The sequence below is a fragment of the Symphalangus syndactylus genome, chromosome 19, assembly GCF_028878055.3.
Source record: "Symphalangus syndactylus isolate Jambi chromosome 19, NHGRI_mSymSyn1-v2.1_pri, whole genome shotgun sequence".
In the NCBI taxonomy this organism is placed as follows: Eukaryota; Metazoa; Chordata; class Mammalia; order Primates; family Hylobatidae; genus Symphalangus; species Symphalangus syndactylus.
In genome coordinates this window covers 69,259,931-69,284,759 of record NC_072434.2, presented here as the reverse complement: position 1 = coordinate 69,284,759, position 24,829 = coordinate 69,259,931, and the positions used below count along the sequence as shown (strand labels likewise).

At 44.5% G+C, this 24,829-nt stretch overlaps 1 protein-coding gene across 4 annotated transcripts in view; it reads right to left on the bottom strand.

The window, feature by feature from the left end:
- The window catches only part of CNIH4 (cornichon family member 4), a 38,888-nt gene extending 14,618 nt beyond the window's left edge, over positions 1-24,270 (bottom strand). For 2 of the 4 annotated variants that reach the window (XM_055233827.2, XM_055233828.2), the window contains exons 1-2: positions 9,031-9,163; positions 5,453-5,521 (exon numbers count right to left, since the gene is read on the bottom strand). In XM_055233827.2, the coding sequence (XP_055089802.1) occupies positions 5,453-5,521; positions 9,031-9,099 (138 nt within the window). In that variant the 5' untranslated portion in view covers positions 9,100-9,163. Of the gene's footprint in view, positions 1-5,452; positions 5,522-9,030; positions 9,200-24,107 lie in introns of those variants that run through there. The other 2 variants (XM_055233826.2, XM_063613427.1) reach the window with 2 other exon arrangements.
- Between the last annotated feature and the right edge of the window lie 559 nt (positions 24,271-24,829).

The window sequence follows — 24,829 nt, the reverse complement described above, 5'->3', positions numbered from 1 at the left end:
GTATCCCATGCAAATACATCAGGGCACAGCTTAACAATAAAGCACTTAAATTTCAATTACTTTTTATCCTAAGCAAAGGCTTAAGTTCATTCATTAAGCAGATTTGAATGAGAACTAGAGAAAAAAAGAGTATTGTTTACTTCCTATTCTAGTATCTATGCCAAAGCCCCTAGCTCTAATTTGGGATGTTTGATATTCATACACGTGTTGCCTTTTTTTTTTTTTTTTTTTTTTTTTTTTTTTTTGAGACGGAGTCTCACTCTGTCACCCAGGCTGGAGTGCAGTGGCGCGATCTCGGCTCACTGCAAGCTCCGCCTCCCGGGTTCACGCCATTCTCCTGCCTCAGCCTCTCCAAGTAGCTGGGACTACAGGCGCCCACCACCACGCCTGGCTAATTTTTTTGTATTTTTAGCAGAGACGGGGTTTCACCGTGGTCTCGATCTCCTGACCTCGTGATCCGCCTGCCTCGGCCTCCCAAAGTACTGGGATTACAAGCATGAGCCACCGCGCCCGGCCACGTGTTGCCTTTCAAGTCACAATAGCAACCTTAAACATTTTCCCATCTCCAGAATCCCTAGGAAACCATTTCATATTCAGAGAAAAAGAAAAAATAATAAGAATGTAAAAGCTTACAATAATAGCTCAAAGTTGACCAAATATGATAATGAACCAGAATGCCAGAATCCTGGCCTATCGGCTTTACAGAGCTCCATGCCCTTCCCTATGCTCTTTGTTGACTGTGTAATGTTCTAGTTCTCATGCATCAACAGCTTTTGTGGCAGGGTTCTCAATTCACCAACAGCTTTCCTTTCCTATGAGTACAGATTTTTAATTAAAGTTAACTTCTTCTAGTGGAAGTTAATATTTAATGAAAGAAACTGGCATGCCTCACTTTCAGAAATGAGGAAAACAAAACTCAGAGTGGTTAGGTAAATTGCCTAAGGTTACACAGCTAAATAGTGGCAGAGCAATATAATATAAGCCCAGGCACAATGACCTCAGACCTCTTGATTTAGATTTTGGATAATTTTTTGGTAAATAAAGAAATAGAGATTTTTCTGGGTCATAAACCTAATTTGGAATCAACTTGGTTATACTTTTTTTTTTCCGCTGTCGCCAGGCTGGAGTGCAGTGGCATAATCTTGGCTCAATGAAACCTCCGCCTCCTGGGTTCAACCAATTCTCCTGCCTCGGCCTCCCGAGTAGCTGGGACTACAGGTGCCTGCCACCATGCCAGCTAATTTTTGTATTTTTTAGTAAAGACGGGGTTTCACCATGTTGACCAGGATGGTGTCAATCTCTCAAACTTGTGATCCACCCGCCTCAGCCTCCCAAAGTGCTGGGATTACAGGCGTGGGCCACCGTGCTCTGCCGGCTACACTTTTTAAAATGCTATTATATATTGGAAAGTTCTAGCTGATTGCATAATTCTTGCAAGTATGAGCTACAAAGTCAAACAAACCTGGCATGGAACTCATGCGATGTCCTATTTATTAGCTGTGCAATCTTGGGAAAAGTTACCCTCTCTAAGCCACAATGTTTTCATCTGTAAAATACACATAATACCTACCTCACGAAGTTGTTGTAGAGAATTAGATGAAATAACATGTAAGCCACAGGCAAAGTAGGCACTCAATAAAATGTCAGCTGATGTTATACTAATACTCTCCGATCCATATCAGATCCCTAAAGCTATAGCCTTCAGTCTCTGGATTTCTTACTGTAGGCTGCAATCATCTTTGTATTACACAGACACAGACCTGAAACATGTTTCTTTTTTTTTTTTCTCTTGTTTTATTTTTGTAGAGAGGAAGTCTCCCTATGTTACCAGAGCTGGTCTCAAATCCCTGGGCTCAAGTGATTCTCCCTCCTCAGCCTCCCAAAGTACTGGGGACAGGTGTCAGCCACTGCAATTGGCCTGAAATATGTTTCGAGAAGCAAGACTTAACCTTATTATGCTTGGTTTACTGACTCTCAACCAAGTCTTCTGTTTTTTGTCTCTTCCCTCCTTAATGATATGCCCTTCCCCGAATTTGTTCTCAGCACACTGGCACTAGACTCATATCCTCCATGAAGGAGCTTGGAGGATTTTTCTCTAAAGTAAATGACTCGAAAAAACACCTACCAAAACACCGCCATTTCAGGTACCCCAACAAAAGTCCAGTTAAGTAACAATTACCCTACAGGGAAGTCTACCAGTCAACAAATCTAGACCACCCAAAGAGCTTTCAATGAGCATTTTAGTGATTTACCCTTAAATATGAATGGGCAGTCATGTATCAGAAATTTGAAGAAAGCCTCCAAAATGAAAGACGGGGGAGGGGGGGAAAGAAAGGAAAAGGAAAAGAACTTGATGGAAACAGATATAATATAGGAAGCAGAAGAAAATTTCAAAAATACTATAATCAGCTAGGCATGGTGGTGCACATCTGCAGTCCCAGCTACTTGGGACGCTAAGGTGGGAGGATCGTTTGAGCCTAGAAATTCAAGGCTGCAATGAAATATGATTGTGCCACTGTACTTCTGCCTGGATGAGAGAAAAAGACCCTATCTTTAATAAAAAATGGAAAAATACTATAATCAGTATACTCAGAGAACTAGGAGTCAAACATGAACCAAGAGAATAAAAACCTCTTAAAAATCATCATTTTAGCATAAATGCTACATTTGTCAGAAAATTCAAAAGAAGGCTGGCTGGGTGCAGTGGTTCATGCCTGTAATCCCAGCACTTTAGGAGGCCGAGGAGAGCAGATCACCTGAGGTCAGGAGTTGGAGACCAGCCTGGCCAACGTGGCGAGACTTCATCTCTATTAAAAACACAAAAATTAGCCGGCATGGTGGCACACCCCTGTAATCCCAGCTACTCGGGAGGCTGAGGTACGAGAATTGTTTGAACCCAGGAGGTGGAGGTGTCAGTGAGCCGAGATAGCACCACTGCACTCCAGCCTAGACAACAAGTGCAAAACTCCATCTCAAAAAAAGAGAAAATTCAGAAGAAAAAGCGAGGGAAATAATAAAAACAGCAGAAAAAAAATCAAAGAGATAAAACTAAGAAAAAGGAAAAACTGGCAGACCAATCCAGCAGATCAATTGTCTAGTTAGTGGAAGTTGTAGGAAGAGAAGGAGGGAAAAAAGATGGGGAAAAACATCAAAGAAAGAATACAAGAAAATTTCCCATATTGAAAGAGCCTATCAGACGTCCAAAACAAACGAGAAAGGCCTTTTAAAAAGTACAGAGGGCCAGGCACAGTGGCTCACGCCTGTAATTCCAGCACTTTGGGCAGATTATGAGGTAAGGAGATCGAGACCATCCTGGCTAACATGGTGAAACCCTGTCTCTACTAAAAATACAAAAACAAAATAAGGCAGGCATGGTGGCGGGCGCCTGTAGTTCCAGCTACTCGGGAGGCTGAGGCGGAAGAATGACGTGAACCCAGGAGGCGGAGCTTGCAGTGAGCCGAGATCGCGCCACTGCAATCCAGCCTGGGCGACGGAGCAGGACTCCGTCTCAAAAAAAAAAAAAAAAAGTACACAGCGATACAGCACTGTAAAATTTCAAAACACCAAGGATAAAGATTCTAAAACTTCCCCACAGAGGACAGGAACAGAGAGAAAGAGAGAGAGAGAGAGACAGAATGAGAATGAGAATCATATAAAAAAGATAAGAAATTCTTTGGGAGGCTGAGGCAGGCGGATCATGAGGTCAGAAGATCGAGACCATCCTGACTAACGGTGAAACCCCGTCTCCACTAAAAAATACAAAAAAATCAGCCAGGAGTGGTGGCGGGCGCCTGTAGTCCCAGCTACTTGGGAGGCTGAGGCAGAAGAATGGCATGAACCCAGGAGGCAAAGCTTTCAGTGAGCCGACATCACACCACTGCACTCCAGCTTGGGCAACACAGCCAGACTCCGTCTCAAAAAATAATAATAATAATAATGGCATGGTAGTTCCCAACTTGAACCACTGGAAGTCAGAAGACCACCAAGGGGTGCCTTTAAAATTCTGAAGAAAAATATTTTCCAACCTAGAACCCTGTACTCTGACAACTATGAATCAAGTGTAAAGATAAGACATTTTCAAACATGGAAGGCCTCAAAATTTAATTGCCAGTTACCTTATTCAAGAAGCTACATGAGACTGGGCACAGTGGCTGTAATCCTAACACTTTGGGAGGCCAAAGAGGGCAGATCGCTTGAGCCTAGGAATTTCAGACCAGCCTGGGCAACACAGTGAAACCCTGTCTCTACAAAAAAAATTTAAAAATCAGCCAGGTATGGTGGCACACACCTGTAGTCCCAGCTACGTGGGAGACTGAGGTGGAAGGATCGCTTGAGCCTGGGAGGTCAAGGCTACAGTGAGCCATGATTGCATCACTGCACTCCAGCCTGGGCAACAGAGTGAGACTCTGCCTCAAACAATCAAACAAAATTTATGAAAATTTTTAAAATATGGAGCTTAGGCTAGGCATGGTGGCTGACACCTGTAATCCCAGCACTTTGCCAAGACAGTAGGATTGCTTAAGGCCAGGAGTTCAAAACAAGTCTAGGTCACATAGCAAGACCCAGTCTACAAAAAAATTTAAAAATTAGCCAGGTGGCTGGGCACAGTGGCTCACGCCTATAATCCTAACACTTTGGGAGGCTGAGGCAGGCGAATCACTTGAGGTCAGGAGTTTGAAACCAGCCTGGCCAACATGGTGAAACCCCATCTCTATGAAAAATACAAAAAAAATTAGCCAGATGTGGTGGCAGTGCCTGTAATCCCAGCTACTTGGGAGGCTGAGGAAGGAGAAGAGCTTGAACCTGGGAGGCAGAGGTTGCAGTGAGTCAAGATCACACCACTGCACTCCAGCCTGGGTGACAGAGCGAGACTCCATCTCAAAAAAAAAAAAAAAAAAAAAAAAAAAATTAGCCAGGCATGGTGGCATGCGCCTATAGTCCCAGCTACTCAGAAGGCTGAGGTAGATCACTTGAGCCTAGGAATTCAAGAATAGCCTGATCATCACTACAAGAAACCCTCTCTCTCAAAAAATAAATAAATAGAGTCATACATTAAAAAAAATTATTTTCTCAGTACACTACACAAGAAAGGTCTTCTTTCATTCAACCAAAGACAGACTTGAGCTTTTTTCCATGAGTGGGAGGAGGGAGCTCCGACACAGAAGACAAAAACAATTACCCTCATAATGAACATTTCCCTACTCTGAGTAAAGATGCCATCCGCTGTAAATAAGAGACAAGCAAAATGTAAAGAAACAAAATTTCAAGTCAGATCTTCTAGCATAATTTCATGATCTAAAATATTGTAAAACACAGCAGTTCCATCAAATTTCCAATGAATAAGAGACAACATGTACTCTAAAATCAAAAATACATCTATTATCTATAATAATCTTAAATATGGAAAATGACCTGGCTTCAATGCCAGAGAATGAGCAAAGAAATGTCTTACCTTGTTTAATTTCGAGCAACATGATCTAGCATTAATGTAATCACATTCTAAATCAGACAATGTAATTATCTGATGATCAAGATAAGGAATTATTATATTTTTTATAATAACTAAGTATTTAAGTTTCAGAAAGCAATCCCAGTTACATGGCAGAATTAGATTTGACTTGAAAAAAATGAGTTGTTTCCTAAAGTTTGCTCATTAGACAACTCAATTTTCCCATTCATGTTTCTTCAACAAATTATTTTACAAAATAATCCTATTTTGCTCAAATCTAATCTGACCAAACCAGAACTTTTAGTTTGAGTTCTTCAAATGTAAAACAATGGCTATTAAAAAAAAAAAATGGAAAATATCCCAGCACTTTGGGAAGCTGAGGCAGGAGGATCGCCTGAAACAGGAGTTCAAGATCAGCATAGGCAACATAGCAAGCCTCCATCTCTGTCACCCAGGCTGTAGTGCAGTGGCGCAGTTCCAATGCACTGCAACCCCTGCCTCCTGGGTTCAAGCAATTCTTGTGCCTCAGCCTCCCAAGTAGCTGGAATTATAGGTGCACGCCACCACACCCAGCTAATTTTTTGTATTTTTAATAGACACGGGGTTTCGCTATGTTAGCCAGGCTGGTCTCGAACTCCTGGCTTCAAGTGATTCACTCACCTCACCCCTATCTCTACAAAATTTTTTTTTTTTTTATTAGCCAGACATGAGCACCTGTAATGCTAGCTATTAGTAGCAGTAGTGCCAGGGTGAGGCAGCAAAATGCCTAGAGCCCAGGATTCACGTTACACTCAGCTATAATCACACCAGTGCGCTCCAGTCTGAGCAGCAGATTTGGTAGGCACCTGTAGTCTCAGCTACTTGAGAGGCTGAGGCAGGAGAATTGCTGGAACCCAGGAGGTGGAGGTAGCAGTAAGCCAAGATTGCGCCACTGCACTCCAGCCTGGGCGACACAGTGAGACTCTGTCTCAAAAATAAACATGAAAATAAAATAAATAAAATAAAGTCAAACTCATCACTTTCTCCACAAATTGATCTTTCTCCAATTTATTTCTGTTACTGACACAAGTATCATTTGCCCAGGATCAAAATATGGAAAGCTATCTCTGCCTTCTGTTTCATATATCATAATCACTCATTTGTAGGTCCTAGCAATCATTTCTTCCAAATACTACTCACATATTCCCTCCTTTCACCTGCCCACAACCAGCACTCTATTTGAAATCCAGACGACCCTATCCCGTTGGTTTATCTTCCAATCTTTCTTGTTTCCAACCCACTCGGCAGATTCATCTTCCTAATAAACTACCGAAAATAAAAATTTTCAATGGCTCTCTATTGCCTGCAGGATAAAAGTGAAAGACTTCCCTCCCACCCTTCACATTCAAGCCCTCCAAAATCTGATGTAATCCTGCCTTTCCAACTTAGCCTTCTACTGACGCCAAAATCAACCATGTGCTCCAGATGGTCTATTCGTTAACCACCGCCCAGAAATCCACGAACATACCTGTCTCTGCACCTTCGCTCTTGCCAGTGTCTGATTTGGAATATATTCACCTCTTTCCCTTTCTGTAGATTTGGCCACAGTTCAAAGTCCAAGAAAACTCTTATATCCTATATGAAGTCTACCGTGACCATTTTCCACCTCCTATCCCTAATGCTAAGTTAGTGCAACTATCCTAAAATACGGAATATGCTGAATTTCATCAAAACACCCCCGAATGTACTTTAATGTAATGTCTAAGTCAAACATTCCACCTACCATTTCTCTAAATGCATAAATTGGTGTAAACCAGGGCTATTTCAAATTATCAAGCCTGGTTTTCCAAACTGCAAAAAGAAAAAACCTAGTTTCATTTCTGAGTGTAAGCTCTAGTTCAGGGGTGTCCAATCTTTTGGCTTCCCTGGGCCACATTGAAAGAATTGCCTTGGGCCCCACATAAAGCACATGAGCACTAATGATAGCTGATGAGCTTAAAAAAAAAAATCACCAAAAAAGAACCATAATGTTTTAAGAAAGTTTACGAATTTGTGTTGGGCCACATTCAAAGCTGTCCTGGACCACATGCAGCCCGTGGGCCGTGGGTTGGACAAGTTTGCTCTAGTTCCTTATATCACAAGAGGGGCACAGAGGTCATCAAAACTTAGGTAAGTGATGCTGCCCTTTCAATCAGCTCCCCAAACCTAATAAAACTCAGAAATCCTGTCGTTAGAAATCATCAAAGTAAAAACTGCTGCTCAATTGGGGAGGGTGGGGACACAAAGGCAGAGCAGTATTTACTGAACATTAGCTATGGGGTAGGCACTGTGCTAGGGTGCTCAACACCATACTCATTGTGCATATCTAGGAAATAAACATTTCCTATTTTAAAGATCAGAAAACTGAGGCTTAGGGAAATAATGTGCATAGCAAAGAGCTAGCTGAGCAGGAAACCTGATTCCACATTTTGTCCCTTTCCACTACAACAGGCTGCCAGTCCACAACGAAGTATGAAGCTACACTGAACATATACTCTGTACAACTATCCTAAAGCCCGCATGCTCTAGCAAACAAATGGTTTAATCCGATCAGAAACGGGTCCATGTGATTTCCAAGAAAGGAAGCTGAAATGCCGAGTTCCTCATACGTTTTCTCTACCTTATATTTAATTACTTAAACCTGGATTGTGCAATACAACATTGGGCAACAACTAAGCTTAGATACTTTGTCAAGAGCTGGGAAGAGTTGTAGCCGACATGGCTACTGCAGTGCTAAATTCAACAACCATTTATTGCTCTGGAAAATAGTTTGAATACTGCAACTTAAGTTTTAACATGGATCGACAGAAAAATTTAAAAGCTGAAAAACGACTGGGAACTACAGCAGGTGCAGTTATTGAATTTACAGATCTGCAACCACCGGGGACAACCAAAATAATCACTTTGTAGATAGTTGTTAAAATAACTCCTTTCCAACACTCACTGCAAAACGGCACAGTGAAGGAAGCAACTTTGCTCCTTTGGCGAATGAGTCAACTCCTGGATGTGAAAGGTCCCTGCAAGTACCAACACCCGCCAGAACAAAGGGGCGGGTGCCGGGGGTGTTGCCTGGGGAACAGGAGAAGGCAAATGGCCCGCACTCATCCCGGCACCCGACTGTCGCAAGCGACAGCCCTTGGGACCCCCAGTATCCGACGAAAAGCACGGCGCAGGGCCTCTCCCAGAAAAACGGCGACCCTTCTCTCCCGAGGGCGGCCGTGGCTCAGGCAGGGCTGGTCCGGGCGCCGCGGGGACGAGCGGAGAGCAGGCGGGCAGGCCGAGCCGGGGCGCGCCCGGAGAGGCCCACTCGGACCCGAGTGAGGGGCGGCCGGCAGCCCAGGCAGGGCAAGTGCGTGCAGGGCAGCAGGGCCCGTCGGGTAGGGCAGCCAGCCTCTCCTACCCGCCCCGGGGCCCGCGCCACCGCCCCGGCCAGGCCAGCTCCCAGGGAGCCCACGTCTGCCGCCGGGCGCCTCCCTCGTCCCACACACCTGCCCGGGTGCCTAACTGGCCCACCCTCAGCCGTGTCCCCCGGCAAGGCCTCCGCCCGCCTCAGGCAAGGATACGAAGTAGACCGAGAGGAAGATGAGCGCGCAACAATCGAGGAGAGAAAAGACGAACACCACCGCCTCCATCCTCCTCCTCCGTCGCCGCCGCTCCTTGCGTCAAACCCGCTCGGATGCCCCGACCCGCCCCTGATAGGCCCTTGCCGGGGCTGGCTGAGGCGTGTGGTCCTCGAATCCAGGCGCGGCATGCCGGGAGTTGTAGTCCATATTTAAAAAAAAAAAAAAAAACTCTACGGCCCTAATTCTGACTCATGCTGGAAATTGTAGTTCATTAGTACAAGTCCATATCAAAGAGGTGGGCAGGGCCTGTTTCATAAATCCGATTATTTCCAGAAATGGTGACAAGCAATTAATCAACAAGTATTTACTCAACGCTTTTCTTTTAAAGAGCTGGAGTCTTGCTCTGTCGTTCAGGCTGGAGTGCAGCGGCGTGATAGAGCTCACTACGACCTCGAATTCCTGGGCTCAAGCAATCCCTCCCACCTCAGCCTCCCAACATGCCCGGCTAATTTTATTTTATTATTTCTTATTTTATTTTATTTTTTGAGACAGGGTCTCACTCTGTTGCCCAGGCTGGAGTACAGTGGCATGGTCACAGCTCACTGCAGCCTCTACCTCCTGGCCTCAGGTGATCCTCCCATCTCTGCCTCCTGAGTACCTGGGATTACAGGAACGTACCACCACACCTGGCTAATTTTTTGTATGTTTAATAGAGATGAGGTTTTTGCCATGTTGCCCAGGCTGGTCTCGAATTCCTGGGCTCAAGCGATCTGCCTGCCTCAGTCTCCCACAGTGCCGGAATTACAGGCCTGAGCTACTGCACCGGTCTCTACTGAATGCTTTTAATCCGGATATCCAGTAGGATGTATTTCCCATGTGTGAAATTTTCTTTAGAGTTGGCTCTAGAACCACTGCACTACCTGACTTGGGATTTGTAAGGGGTTTTCATCTCAAAGCACAAATCTAACTTGATGCTCTTGGCTTGACATTTGCAATTTGCCCTTCCCTTCCTGATCTCAATTTCTCCAGAGATTTCACAGTCCTTTGTTTATCCTCTCTTACAGTAATGTTTCTCTCTTCTCTAGATTTTAAGATCTTTAGAAGTGAATACGATGTCTTACTCATCCATTCATTCATTTAACAAATACAGTAGTACCCCTTATCTGCAGGGGCTACTTTCCAAGACCCCCAAGTGAATGCCTGACACGGTGGATAGTACCAAACCCTATGTGTACTATGTTTTTTCCTATATATACATACCTATGATAAAGCTTAATTTATAAATCAGGCACAGTAGGAGATTAACAAGTAATAATAAAATAGAACAATTATACTGTAATAAAAGTTATGTAAATGTGGTCTTTCTCTGTCTCAAAATATCTTATTGTACTGTACTTAACCTTCTTCTTGAGATGATGTATGATGATAAAATGCCTATGTGATAAGATGAAGAGACAGATGCAGCCTCTCCAGTGATTTTTATATTTTTCAGTCCAAATCTATTCTTACATTCTGTAACTATCCATTACTTGCAGTAAGTGGCTTGATACCACTCGTTTTAGGGAATCCCTCACTGAAGTCTTCGTATAGGCTCAATACTTTCTGGCTCAACAGGTTGCCATCAATTGGGAAACATTTTCTGTTCATGTCTTCCACCCACAAATGTAATGCCTCTTTCATCTTTTTTGTGGTTGTTGTTTTTCTGAGATGAAATTTCACTCTGTCACCCACGCTGGAGTGCAGTGGCACCATCTCAGCTCTCTGCAACCTCCACCTCCCAAGTTCAAGCGATTCTCCTGCCTCAGCCTCTGGGGTAACTGAGATTACAGGTGCACGCCACCATGCCCAGATAATTTTTTGTATTTTTAGTAGAGTTGGGGTTTCACCATGTTGGACAGGCTGGTCTCAAACTCCTGGCCTCAAGTGATCCGCCTACCTTGACCTCCCAAAGTGCGGGGATTACAGGCGTGAGCCACTGTGCTCTGCTGCCTTTTCCATCTTAACTAAGCACTTATCAGGCACTGTGGCCATAACTTTTGTAGTCTGAGTTGCAACAGCAAAACTAGCACAAACTCCTTTTTACTTTTTCAGAAATTCACGGATAAAAGACTGGTTCTTACCATAGGTCTTAGCAGTCTCATATGGTTTTTTTTCTTTCCTTAAGTCAAGAACTTTGACCATTTCACTTAAAGGGAGCACTTTATGGCTTCTCTTTGGCATATCTGAATTGCCAGTATTCACTGCTCTTGAACTTTGGGCCATTTTAAGTAAAATAATGGGTACTTGAACACAAGCACTGCAATACTGCTGCAGTCAATCTGATAACCGATAAGATGGCTACTACATGACTAACAGGTAGGTGGCATAGACAGCATGGATATGCTGGACAAGGGGATAGATATTTCATGTCCCAGGCAGGATGAAGTAAGCAGCAACAGATTTCATTACACTACTAAGAGTGGCACACAATTTAAAATTCATGAATTGTATATTTCTGAAATTTTCCATTTAACATTTTAGGACTGTGATTGACCTCAGGTAAATGAAACCAGTGAAAGCAAAACTGTGGATGAGACTGCTGTATTTACTGACAGCACCCCTGCTATAGGCCAAGAACTGCTCTAGACTCCAGAGATATAAAAATAAACAAGGCAAACAAGTTGCTGCTCTAGTAGGGTGAGTGGGAGGAACAGGCAATAAAGTATAACAAAGTACAGGAAAAAGATAACTTTAAGCAGTGATAAGCTCTATGAGCGGTTGTGTCAAAGTTATTTATTCATTCAACCAATATTTTCTGAGCAGCCAGAATATATGAGCTACTGTTCCAAACCTTGGGAAAAGTCCCCACAAGCCTGTAGTTTACATTACAGTGAGAAAGACAGACAACAAAATAAATATACTAACGACAGGCAGTCATAAGTACTTGGAAGGGGATGGGGAAAGACTTGAAGACGGAGTGATCAGAGAAAGCCAAGCTGAGGAAATGACACTTAAGTAGAAATTTGAACAATAGCTATGTGAAGGTCTGCGGGCAGAATGTTTCAGAAAGTAGGAAAAATAATTTCAAAGGCCCAGTTATATATAGAGGCTTGATGTGTTAAAGGAATAGAAAAAAGACTACTGTGCTCTTGTGGCTAAGGCACAGGGGAAAAGGGTGAGAGAGTGCTGAGAGGAAGAGAAGGAGGCAGGTTAAGGTTATATGGGCCCTGTAGACCCTTGGCAAGGATTTTTATCCTAATATGATGAGAAACCACTGGAGAGTTCTAAGCAAGAAAGTAGCTTAATCTGATTTACATTTTTAAAATCTCATTCTGTCTATTTAGTGCACTGAATGTGTGAAAAGGAAACAAGTTTGTCAGCAGGGAGATCACATGGAGAGTAGAACAGGAGAATTAGTATGAAGGCAAAACCAACTGGGCCAGGCGTGGTGACTCACGCCTGTAATCCTAGCACTTTGGGAGGCTGAGGTGGGCGGATCACCTGAGGTCAGGAGTTCGAGACCAGCCTGACCAACATGGAGAAACCCCGTCTCTACTAAAAATACAAAATTAGCCAGGGGTGATGGCGCATGCCTGTAATCCCAGCTACTTGGGAGGCTGAGGCAGGAGAATCACTTGAACCCAGGAGGCGGAGGTTGCAGTGAGCTGTACTGCTCCATTGCACTCCAGCCTGGGCACAAAAGTGAAACTCCGTCTCAAAAAAATAAACAAACAACAACAACAAAAAAACCCAACTGGATTTTCCTGATGCAGTATAGGTTCATAGATTCATAAAGGGTTCACAGGTTAAAGCTAGACATACAATTAACAGATTATCTAATTAATTAAACCAGCTATTACCAAACTCCCATTGCACCTTGTACCTATCTCTATCAGAATATTCATTACATACTCAGTTATCTTGAGGTGAAAAAAAAATACTCATCAACTGTCTTCCTTATGTGCTTAGCCAGTAACACTGAGAGGTGACAGCGTGTTGGCAGCCCTCACAGCCCTCGCTCGCTCTCGGCGCCCCCTCTGCCTGGGCTCCCACTTTGGAGGCACTTGAGGAGCCCTTCAGCCCGCCACTGCACTGTGGGAGCCCCTTTCTGGGCTGGCCAAGGCCGGAGCCGGCTCCCTCAGCTTGCAGGGAGGTGTGGAGGGAGAGGTGCGGGCGGGAACCGGGGCTGCGCACGGTGCTTGCGGGCCAGGGCGAGTTCCGGGTGGGCGTGGGCTCGGCAGGCCCTGCACTAGGAGCGGTCAGCCGGCCCCCGCCCGGCGGTGAGGGGCTTAGCACCTGGGCCAGCAGCTGCTGTGCTTAATTTCTCGCCGGGCCTTAGCTGCCTTCCCGCGGGGCAGGGCTCGGGACCTGCAGCCCGCCATGCCTAAGCCTCCCCCGTCTCCGTGGGCTCCTGTGCGGCCCGAGCCTCCCCGACGAGCGCCGCCCCCTGCTCCACAGCTCCCAGTCCCATGGACTACCCAAGGGCTGAGGAGTGCGGGCGCACGGCACCGGACTGGCAGGCAGCTCCACCTGCAGCCCCGGTGCGGGATCCACTGGGTGAAGCCAGCTGGGCTCCTGAGTCTGGTGGGGACGTAGAGAACCTTTATGCCTAGTTAAGGGATTGTAAATACACCAATCGGCACTCTGTATCTAGCTCAAGGTTTGTAAACACACCAATCAGCACCCTGTGTCTAGCTCAGGGTTTGTGAATCCCAGTCGACACTCTGTATCTAGCTACTCTGGTGGGGACTTGGAGAACCTTTATGTCTAGCTCAGGGATTGTAAATAGACCAATCAGCACTTTGTATCCAGTTCAAGGTTTGTAAACACACCAATCAGCACCCTGTGTCTAGCTCAGAGTTTGTGAATGCACCAGTGGACACTGTATCTAGCTACTCTGGTTGGGAAGTGGAGAACCTTTGTGTCTAGCTCAGGGATTGTAAATGCACCAATCAGCGCCCTGTCAAAACAGACCACTCGGCTCTACCAATCAGCAGGATGTGGGTGGGGCCAGATAAGAGAATAAAAGCAGGCTGCCCGAGCTAGCAGTGGCAACCTGCTGGGGTCACCTTCCACACTGTGGAAGCTTTGTTCTTTCGCTGTTTTTAATAAATCCTGCTGCTGCTCATTCTTTGGGTCCACACTGCCTTTATGAGCTGTAACACTCACCGTGAAGGTCTGCAGCTTCACTGCTGAGCCAGCAAGACCACGAACCCACCAGAAGGAAAAAACTCTGAACGCATCCGAAGGAATAAACTCCAGACGCACCACCTGGGTCAGCGGCTTCATTCTTAAAGTCAGTGAGACCAAGAACCCACCAATTCCCAACGCAACACCTTCGATCAAGCTTGTCCAGCCCGTTGCCCATAGGCCACATGTGGTCCAGAATGGCATTGAATGCAATCTAACACAAATTTATAAACTTTCTTAAAACATTATGAAATTGTTTTTGCAATTTTTTTATTTCATCTCATCAGCTATCATTAGTGTTAGTGTGTTTTATATGTGGCCCAGGACAATTCTTCTTCTTCCAATGTGGCCCAGGGAAGCCAAAAGATTAGACACCCCTGCTTTAGATTATGATAAAAGTAACATTTTATTAATTTTTATATCCCAATACTTTCTATTCTATAAATAGCTGGTGGTTAATAAATGGTTCCTGAATGAATGATCCACACTATCATGACAGATTTTACTTATATTAGTCCAGATTTTACCAAAATCATAAACTTCATGAGATGGAATAGGAAATACAGGCTATTTCACTGTTTTGTTTTGTTTTGTTTTGTTTTTTTGAGACAGAGTTCCACTGTGTCGCCCAGGCTGGAGTGCAGTAATGCCATCTCAGCTCGCTGCAACCTCCGCCTCCCCAGTTCAAGTGGCTGGGACTACAGGCACATGCCACCATGCAACAATAGTAGTATTTTTTGCAGAAATCTTAATCGTATTCCAAAATTTATATGAAAAGACAAAGCTAATTTTTGTGTTTTCAGTAGAGACGGGGTTTTGCCATGTTGGCCAGGCTGGTCTCAAACTCCTGGCCTCAAGCAATCTGCCCACCTTGGCCTGCCAAAGTGCTGGGATTACAGGCGTGAGCCACTGTGCTGGACCATATTTCACATTCTTTATCTGCTATTTTATCCTGGGAAAATTTTTAAAGCTGGTACCATAATCAGTGGTAATGATTGAATTACCATAAAATTAAGATAACCTCTATCTTTTATCCTACTTAAAAACAGGGTTGCAATGTCTCAACTACAAGGAATACAAAAGTTGGGAGAAAGAAATGATCAGGATAAAAAACAATAAATGGTGTTTGTGTGTTAATATAATTTTTGTTTTAAAATACATGTTCTATTAGCGAGGCACGGTGAAACATGTCTATAGTCCAAGTGACTCAAGAGGCTGAGATGGGAGGATCACTTGAGACCAGGAGGTTGAGGCTGCAGTCAGCCATGATCATGCCACTGCACTTCATCCTGGGGAACAGAGCGAGACCTTGCCTCAAAAAAAAAATATAATAAAATACAGAAGTAAAATAAAATATGTGTTATATTTTAAAAGTATAAACTGAACTGTTAGGGTTTCTGGTTTAGCACGTATAGACCCAAAAGTAGCAACTCTGTTCTTACAAGTAAAAACCCAAACAAACTGAAAAATCAAAAATTCTTCTTAGATCCATCAAAGAAGTGAAGTCATAGGGCAAACCCTTAATCGTCCTGTTTTCATTGTTGCACCTTGTTTTTCTTCTCTATTATGTCTAGTCAGCACAATAAAGCAAGAAAAAAATATTTATGGACTGGAAATGAAGTAATCAATTTTGTCTACATAGACTGTATTATTAGCACAAGGTTAACACACAAAAATTAATTGCATTTCCATATACTAGCAATTGCCAATTAAAAATCAAAACAGTAGGCTAAGCATGGTGGCTCATGCCTGTAATCTCAGCTCTTTGGGAGGCCAAGGCAGGCAGATCACCTGAGGTCAGGAGTTCGAGACCAGCCTGGCCAACATGGTGAAAACCCATCTCTACTAAAAATACAAAAATTAGCCAGGCATGGTGGGGGGCACCTGTCATCCCAACTACTGGGGATGTTGAGGCAGGAGAATCACTTGAATCCGGGAGGTGGAGGATGCAGTGAGACCAGATCGCACCACTGCCCTTCAGCCTGGGTGACAGAGTGAGACCCTGTCTCAAAAAAAAAAAAAAAAAAATCCAAACAGTACCACTTATAATATCATAAAAAATCATGAAATACTTAGGAATAAATCTATTAAGATATCTCCGGGATCTGTATGTGATAAATGCAAGACACTGATGAAATACAAGAAAACCTAAATAGGTCAGATGCGGTGGCTCATGCCTGTAATCCCAGCACTTTGGGAGGCCAAGGTGGGTAGATCACTTGAGCCCAGAGGTTCGAGACCAGCCTAGGCAATATGGTGAAACCCCATCTCTACAAAAAATGCAAAAATTAGCCAGCCATGTGGTGTGTCTGTAGTCTCAGCTACCTGGGAGGCTGAGTTGGGTGGATCACTTGAGCCTGGCAGGTTGAGCTACAGTGAGCAATGATCACCCCACTGCACTCCAGCCTTGGTGACAGAGCAAGACCCAGAAGAAAAAAAAAAAGAAGAAAGAAGGAAAGAAAGAAAGAAGAAAGAAAGAAAGAAAGAAAGAAAGAAAGAAAGAAAGAAAGAAAGAAAGAGAAAAGAGAGAAAAGAGAAAACCTAAGTAAAATCTAAAAACCTAAAAAAAAAATCATGTTCATGGATTAGAAGACTCAATATTGTTAAAATGTCTATTCTTCCAAAACAGATCTGTAGGTTCAATGCAATCCAATTAAAACAATATTAGCATTTTTGTAGAAATCTTAACCATATTCTAAAATTTATATGGAAAGACAAAGGAATTTCAATAGCCAAGACAATTTTGAAAAAGAGCAAAGTTTAAGGGCTCACACTACCTGATTTCAAGATGTACTAAGAGCTACCACAATCAAAACACTGTGATATTCATGAAAGGAGAGATAGATGCATAGATAAATGGAACAAAATTAAGAATGTACAAATAGATCCACAAATATATGGTCAATTAATTTTTTTTATAAACGTGCAAAGACAATTTAATGGAGAAGCTATATTTTTTTCCAGAACAAACTGTTCTGGAACCCCTAAACAGCCATATACAACAACAACAAAAACTTTGGCTCATACCTCTCACCTTATTCACAAATTTAAAAATAGAATCATAGTATAAAGGAAAAAAATGTGATCTTGGTACAATCTTGGCAACCTTATATGCAGTAAAGAGGAAAACAATATCTTCAATCTTCTTACATAGAAATTCAGTCAATATTGATTGAATATCTGTGTCAATAAACCTAATTGACACAGAATTTATCTTCCTTCCATCCAGTGCCAAACAAAAATAAATGCCACATAAAAAGCAACATTAAAAAATAAACACTAGGTCAGGCATGGTGGCTCACACATGTTATCCCAGTACTTTGGGAGGCCAAGGCAGGAGGATCTTGAACTCACTTGAAGCCAAGAGTTCAAGACCAGCCTAGGTAAAACCCTCTCTCTACAAAAATAAAATTTTTAAAAAACTTAGCTGAGTGTGGTAGTACATGCCTGTATTCCCAGTAACTTGGGAGGCCGAGTCAGGAGGATCACTTGAGCCGAGGAGTTTGAGGTTACAGTGAGCTGTGATCCCACCAGTCTACACCAGCCTGAGTGATATGAGCAAGATCCCAACTCAAAAACAAAAATAAAAATAATTTTAAAAATAAACACTAAACTTATTCATTAAAAGGTGGGATTACCCTAGTTTCATAAACCCAAATTAGAGGAATCAGTGAAGCAGAGCTGAAAAACCCTTGAGGGAATTGTAACTACTCATGGATCGAACAATTGCCAACTGGGACTTTATTGTCCAAGTAGGAAACAGAGTCGAAGACTGAAACCTCATAAGTAAGGAAAATATGGCATTGATTACAGGAATCCTGTGGATCAGTCCCATGTATAAGCAGGGTTTGTGATTAATAAAGAGATATAAAAAGCAAATTAACATTTCAAAAAAGCTTCACTTTGGGTAAAAAAACAAAATTCCCCAAAAGAGGCCAGGCACAGTGGCTCACGCCTGTAATCCCAGCACTTTGGGAGGCTGAAGCGGGCAGATTACCTGAGTTTGAGTTTGAGATCAGCCTGGCCACAGGCTGAAACCCCATCTCTACTAAAAATACCAAAAAAGAAAAATTAGACAGGTGTGGTGGTGGGCACCTGTAATCCCATCTACTCGAGAGGCTGAGGCAGGAGAATCGCTTGACCCTGGGAGGCGGAAGTTGCAGTGAGCTGAGATAATGCTGCTGCACTCCAGCCTAGGTGACAAGATAAAGACGCCATCTCAAAAAAAAAAAAAAAAAAAGAGAGAGAGAGAGAGGCTGGGCACGGTGGCTCACACCTGGAATCCCAGCACTTTGGGAGGCCAAGGTGGGCGGATCACCTGAGGTTGGGAGTTTGAGACCAGCCTGACCACCATGGAGAAACCCCGTCTCTACTAAAAATACAAAATTAGCCAGGGGTGGTGGCGCATGCCTGTAATCCCAGCTACTCAAGAGGCTACGGCAGGAGAATCACTTGAACCAGGGAGGCAGAGGTTGCGGTGAGCCGAGATCGTCCATTGCACTCCAGGCTGGGCAAAAAGAGTGAAACTCCGTCTCAAAAAAAAAAGAAACTTCCCAAAAGAAATCAGAGTTACAGGTCAGGAACATGGTTACATATATGATTTGAATTCACATTTACATTGCACACATGGGATTGGTGTCTAAAGTATAAAATTAACAACAAAAATATTCTTGAAAAAGAGAAACATCACTGAATGCAAATTGCCAATTGTGCATAAAGAAAAAGATTCAGATATATAAGGTAATGTAATATGAATAAATATGCACTTAAAAATACTAGAGAGTTGTGCGCGGTGGTGTGTACCTATAGTCCCAGCTACTTGGGAAGCTGAGACAGGAGAATCACTTAAGCCCAGGAGTTCAAGGCTGCAGTACACTATAATTGTGTTTGTGAATAGCCACTATACTCTAACCTGGGCAACATAGTGAGACCCCATCTCTAAAAAAACAGAAAATGTAGGAAAAAAACCTGGAAATTACCTGACAATTATGACCAGGCAAATAGATAAACAAATTGTGGCATAATCATAAAATAGAATAATACCCAGTAATAAAAACAATGAACTACTGATATACACAAAACATGGATATCTCAAAGGTAATATATTGAGCAGCAGAAATCAAAAACAGACTGAGGGCCTGGTATCATGCCTGTAATTCCAGCACTTTAGGAGTCCAAGGCAGGAGGATCACTTGAGGCCAGCAATTCGAGAGCAGCCTGGCCAACATGTTGAAATTCCGTCTCTACTAAAAACACAAAAATTAGCCAGACATGGTGGCAGGCACCTGGAATCCCAGCTACTTGGGAGGCGAATGCAGAAGAATCTCTTGAACCTGGGAGGCAGATGTTGCAGAGAGCCGAGATTGTGTCACTGCACTCCAGCCTGGGCAACAGAGGCAGACTCCATCCCCCTGCCCACCCTCAAAAAAGAAACAGACCAAGGCAGTGGCTCAAGCCCATAATCCCAGAACTTTGGGAGGCTGAAGTGGGCAGATCACATGAGCCAGGAGTTCAAAACCAGCCTGGGCAAGGCAAAATCCCATCTCTATAAAAAATCCAGAAAAACAAAAAAGAGAAAAATTGTCCAGGCATGGTAGTGCACACCTGTAGTCCCAGCTACTTGGAAGGCTGAGGTGGGAGAATGCTGAGCCTGTCAGGTCAAGGCTGCAGTGAGCTGTGATCACACCCCTGCACTACAGCCTGGGTGACAGAGCAAGACCCCATCTCAAAAACAAAACACAACCCTAAAATGTCCAGTTTTCCACAACAGAAAAATAGGTATGCAAAGAAACAAGAACGTTTCTACACAACCAAGGACCTCAACAAATCCCAAGTAGGATAAGCTCAAAGAGATTCCTTCTGAGACAAATCATAATCAAACGTTTTTTTGAGACAAGGTCTCATTCTGTCACCCAGCCTGGAGTGTGGTTGCATGAACATAGCTCATTGTAACCTCAAAATCCTAGGCTTAAGCAATCCTCCTGCCTTGGCCTCCCAAAGGGCTGAGATTACAAGTATAAGCCATCATGCAGGCCATAATCAAACTATTGAAAGCCAAAGAAGGAATTCAGAAGGTAACAAGAGAGGAGCAATTAAGTATATACCAGTGATGCTCAATAAGATTAACAGCTGATTTCTCATCAGAAACCATGGCAGCTAGGTGGCACTGGAATAACATAAAGTGTACAAAGAAGGGAAAAAAACTCTTCAAACAAATAATTTTATGTCCAGCAAAATGATTCTTAAAAAGTGAAAGGAGGGCCAGTCACAGTGGGTCACGCCTGTAATCTCAGCACTTTGGGAGGCCAAGGCAGGCAGATCACTTGAGGTCAGGAGTTTGAGACCAGACTGGCCAACATGGTGAAACCCCATCTCTACTAAAAATGCAAAAAATTAGTTGGGCGTGGTGGTGAGCACTTGTAATCCCAGCTACTCGGGAGGCTGAGGCAGGAGAATCGTTTGAACCCGGGAGGCGGAGGTTGCAGCGAGCCAAGATCATGCCATTGCACTCCAGTCTGCACAGCAAGAGCGAAACCCTGTCTCAAATAAATTAAAAAAAATTAAAAGAAAAAGTGAAAGGGAAACATAAGACCTAAAACTATAAAGCTCCTAGATGAAGAACATAGGGGAAAATCTTTATGATATTGGGTTTGGCAATAATTTCTTACATACAACACCAAAGGCATGTGCAACAAAAAGAAAAAAATAGACAAATGGGACTACATCAGACTTAAAACTTTCTGTGCATCAAAGGACATAACCAATAATGTGAAAAGGCAAGCTATAGAATGGGAGAAAATATTTGCAAATCATATATCTGATGAGATTAATATTCAAAATATAGAGAGAACTTCTCAGCCTGGGCAACTAAGTGAGAACCCATATCTACAGCAAAAAAAATAATTAGCTGGGCATACTGACACACATCTGTAGCTCCAGATTCTCAGAAGGCTGAAGCAAGAAAATTGCTTGAGCCCAGGAGTTCAAGGCTGCAGTGAGCTATGATGGTGCCACTGCACTGAAGTCCAGGTAATAGAGCGGGACCCTAGCTCTTAAAAAAGAAAAAAAAAACTATAATAAAACAAATAACCTGACTGGGCACAGTGGCTCACACATGTAACACTTTGGGAGGTGGAGGCGGGTGGATAACTTGGGGCCAGGAGTTTGAGACCAGCCTGAGTAACATAGCAAGCCCTCATCTCCCAAAACATATGCACACACTCTAAACTTGATTCTAAAATGGTCAAAGACGTGAAAACATTTTTTCCAAAGAAGATACAAATGGTCCACAGATATATGAAAAGATCCTCAATATCACTAATTATCAAAGAAAAAAATACAATGAGATATCACCTTGCACCCATTTGGTTGGCCATAATTTAAAACACACACACACAGAGATACACACAACCAAGAAATAACATGTGTTGGTGAGGATGTGGAGAAATGGAAAGACTTGTGCACTGTTGGTGGGAATGTAAAATGGTACAGGTGCTGTGAAAAATAGTATGGTGGTTCCTCAAACAATTAATAATAGAATTACCATAGGATCTAGCACCTATGGGATCTCACCTGTGAGTATACGTCCAAAAGAACTGAAAGCAGAATCTCAAAGAAATATTTGAACACACATGTTCATTGCACCACTATTCACAAGTGTAAAAAAATGGAAGCAGGGCGAGCGTGGTGGCTCACACCTGTAATCCCAGCACCTTGGGAAGCCAAGGCAGACGGATCAGGAGGTCAAAAGATTGAGACTATCCTGGCCAATATGGTGAAACCCGTCTCTACTAAAAATACAAAAAAAGTAGCTGGGCATGGAGGTGCGCACCTGTAGTCCCAGCTACTCAGGAGGCTGAGGCAGGAGAATTCCTTGAACCCGGGAGGTGGAGGTTGCAGTGAGCCGAGATCACGCCATTGCACTCCAGCCTGGTGACAGAGCGAGACTCCGTCTCAACAACAAAAAAGAAAGAAAGAAAGAAAGAAAGGAAAGAAAAGTGTCTATCTGTGGACAAATGTCCATAGATAGATGAATGGGTAAAGAAAATGTGCCACACACAAATAATGAAATATTATACAGCCTTTAAAAAGAAAAAACTCCTCTCTCATGCTATATCATAGATGAACCTTGAGGACATTATGCTAATTGAAATAAGCCAATCACAAAAGGACAAATGTTGTATGATTCTACTCATATGAATTATGTAAAGTACTCAAATTTATAGAAGCAGAAAGTAGAATGGTGGTTGCCAGAGTCTGGGGCAAGCGGGAAATAGGGAGTTATTGATCTATAGGTATAGAGTTTCAGTTTTGCAAGATAAAAAAGTTCTATAGATATATTACTTACACAACAATGTGAATACAATTAACAGTACTGAACTGTACACTTAAAATGGTTAACATAATAAATTTTATGTTATGTGTTTTTAACTATAATTTAAAATTTCTTTTTAAACAAAGGAAAAATAAAGATATTCCTAGATAAATAAAAACTGAGAGTTCTTCACTAGTAGTCCTGCCCTACACGAAAAGGTTTAGAGGCAGTACATCAGGCTGAAATTAAACGACACGGCCACTGCCACTGCGTGAGCTGCCTGCCGCAGGAAGGTGCAAGCAGTAGCAGCAGGAGCGGCTGCAGGAGCAGCAGTGGCGGCGGTGGGTCCCCTGTGCCCTGCGTCCAAAAGGCAGCTAACTGCGCCACCCCCACCCTTGCGCAGCCGGGTAGGACCCGCTCCCAGGCCTCGTGGGGAGGGCACGGGGAGGAGGTGGAGCTGGGTCCAAGGCGGTGCCGCGCTCCACGGAGACGGCAGGAGCCAGGGACAAGTGGGAACCCCCTAACCAAAGCCCACCGCCCTGGGGGTCTCTGCGATGGGGCCAGGCGGGGCTGCCCGTCGGTGGGGGAGAAGCCGCTGGTCGGGTACAGAGGGTTGGGCAGAGAGCTGCCCAGTGAGGACCTGGAGCCCCCACTCCAGGCTGTGAGGAGGCGCAGCCAGGGCTGCCAGCATGCTCCAGGGAACCGGTGGGAGCCCCGCCCTTCCAGGCACAGGACCTGGGCGTCTCTGCAGTCTGCACCATGGAGAACCAGGCAAGGCCCCCTTCTCCCCACAGGTTCGGGGGTGTCTGTTCCCACTGTCTGGCCTCTCCCCACTCCTGGGACTTGCTCCTATCTCAGAGTGAAATTGGGGCTGGGCCCGGGTGCTGTCACAGCCTGACCGGGTGTGCACATGCTCGGGCAGCCCTGACATGCCAGGCCTCTGTCACCTCAGCCCCCTCTGGACTGTGGGTGCCCATGAGCGTCAGGGGAAAGCCAAGGGGGAGCTGAGGGCAGCTCAGCACTAGCCTGCAGGTGCCCCTTGGTGCAAGCAGCCTGGGCGCCATGGACGGCAGCAGGAGGCAGACAGGCTCCTTGGGCAGAAGAGGGCAGGTAACTGGTGAGGCCCCACCTTCAGGCTAGGGACGTCCTGAAGGCTGGGGGCCGGGCTGCCAATCCTGTGGTCTGGAGTGGGAACTTGTGGTGCCCTTCCCGGGCCTGCCCATGGCTGCTTCTCCTCTGAGGCCGATAAAAGCCCTGGGATCAGCCAGAGCTGAACAGACCACAGGACGACCAGCTGTAGAGAGGAGCTAACTTCTCCGCTGAGAGCGGAACAGTTGTTGGGATGACCAGCTGTAGAGAGGAGCTACCCTCTCTGCTGTGAGCTGAACACTCAAACGGACACCCTGGTTGTAGAAAGGAGCTGCCCCCTGGGAGTCTCCTCTGAGCTATTCTATGGCTCCATAAAGCTTGCTTACCCTCCATTTGTCTGAGGACCTCATTCTTCCTGGTCACAGGACAAGAACTTGGGACCCACCAAATGGTGAGGCTAAAAGAGTTGTAACACAAACAGGGCTGAAACATGCCCTTTGCTTACCATGTTGCGGGTGAAGAGAAGATCTGTGGCTCTTTGGGGACCCCCAACCTGGGAGCTCCCCAGGCCAGGGCTGTGACTCCCTCTTTGGGGCCCTGTGGTTCCTGGCATCTCCAAGCTTCCAGGCACCAGTGTTCCCCAATGCCAGCTGTGGAAGCTGCTTGCCATGCGCCTTATCCAGCTGCAGCCTCACAGAGAGTCAGAGCCCGTACTGGCACCTGGAGCTGCCTGCCCCTCTGCAGCAGCCAAGGTGTATGACTGTGCAGTGGCCAGACCCCAGAGTCAGCTCCACGCCTGACTCATTCACACACACCTTACTGCCCCATGCCTGACTCATACTTGGCAAGCATGGGATCCAGGCTGGTAGCATGAGCCCAGCACAGCCTGCCAGGCCAAGTGGGCGGAATGAGCCCAGGGGCACAAGCAAAACTCGGGCAAAGGCGCCACCAGCCACAGAGGTTACCAGCCAGAAAAGCAACACTCCAAAGATCCCGTAACGAAACCATATGAGGAAATAAAGAATTCTAGTAAAGGTAACTACCTAGGTAAATATTAAAGTCAGTATAGGCCGGGTGCAGTGGCTCATGCCTGTAATCCCAGAACTTTGGGAGGCCAGGGCGGATCACCTAAGGTCAGGAGTTTGTGACCAGCCCAGTCAATGTGGTGAAACCTCATCTGTACTAAAAATATAAAAATTAGCCAGGCATAGTAGCGGGTGCCTGTAA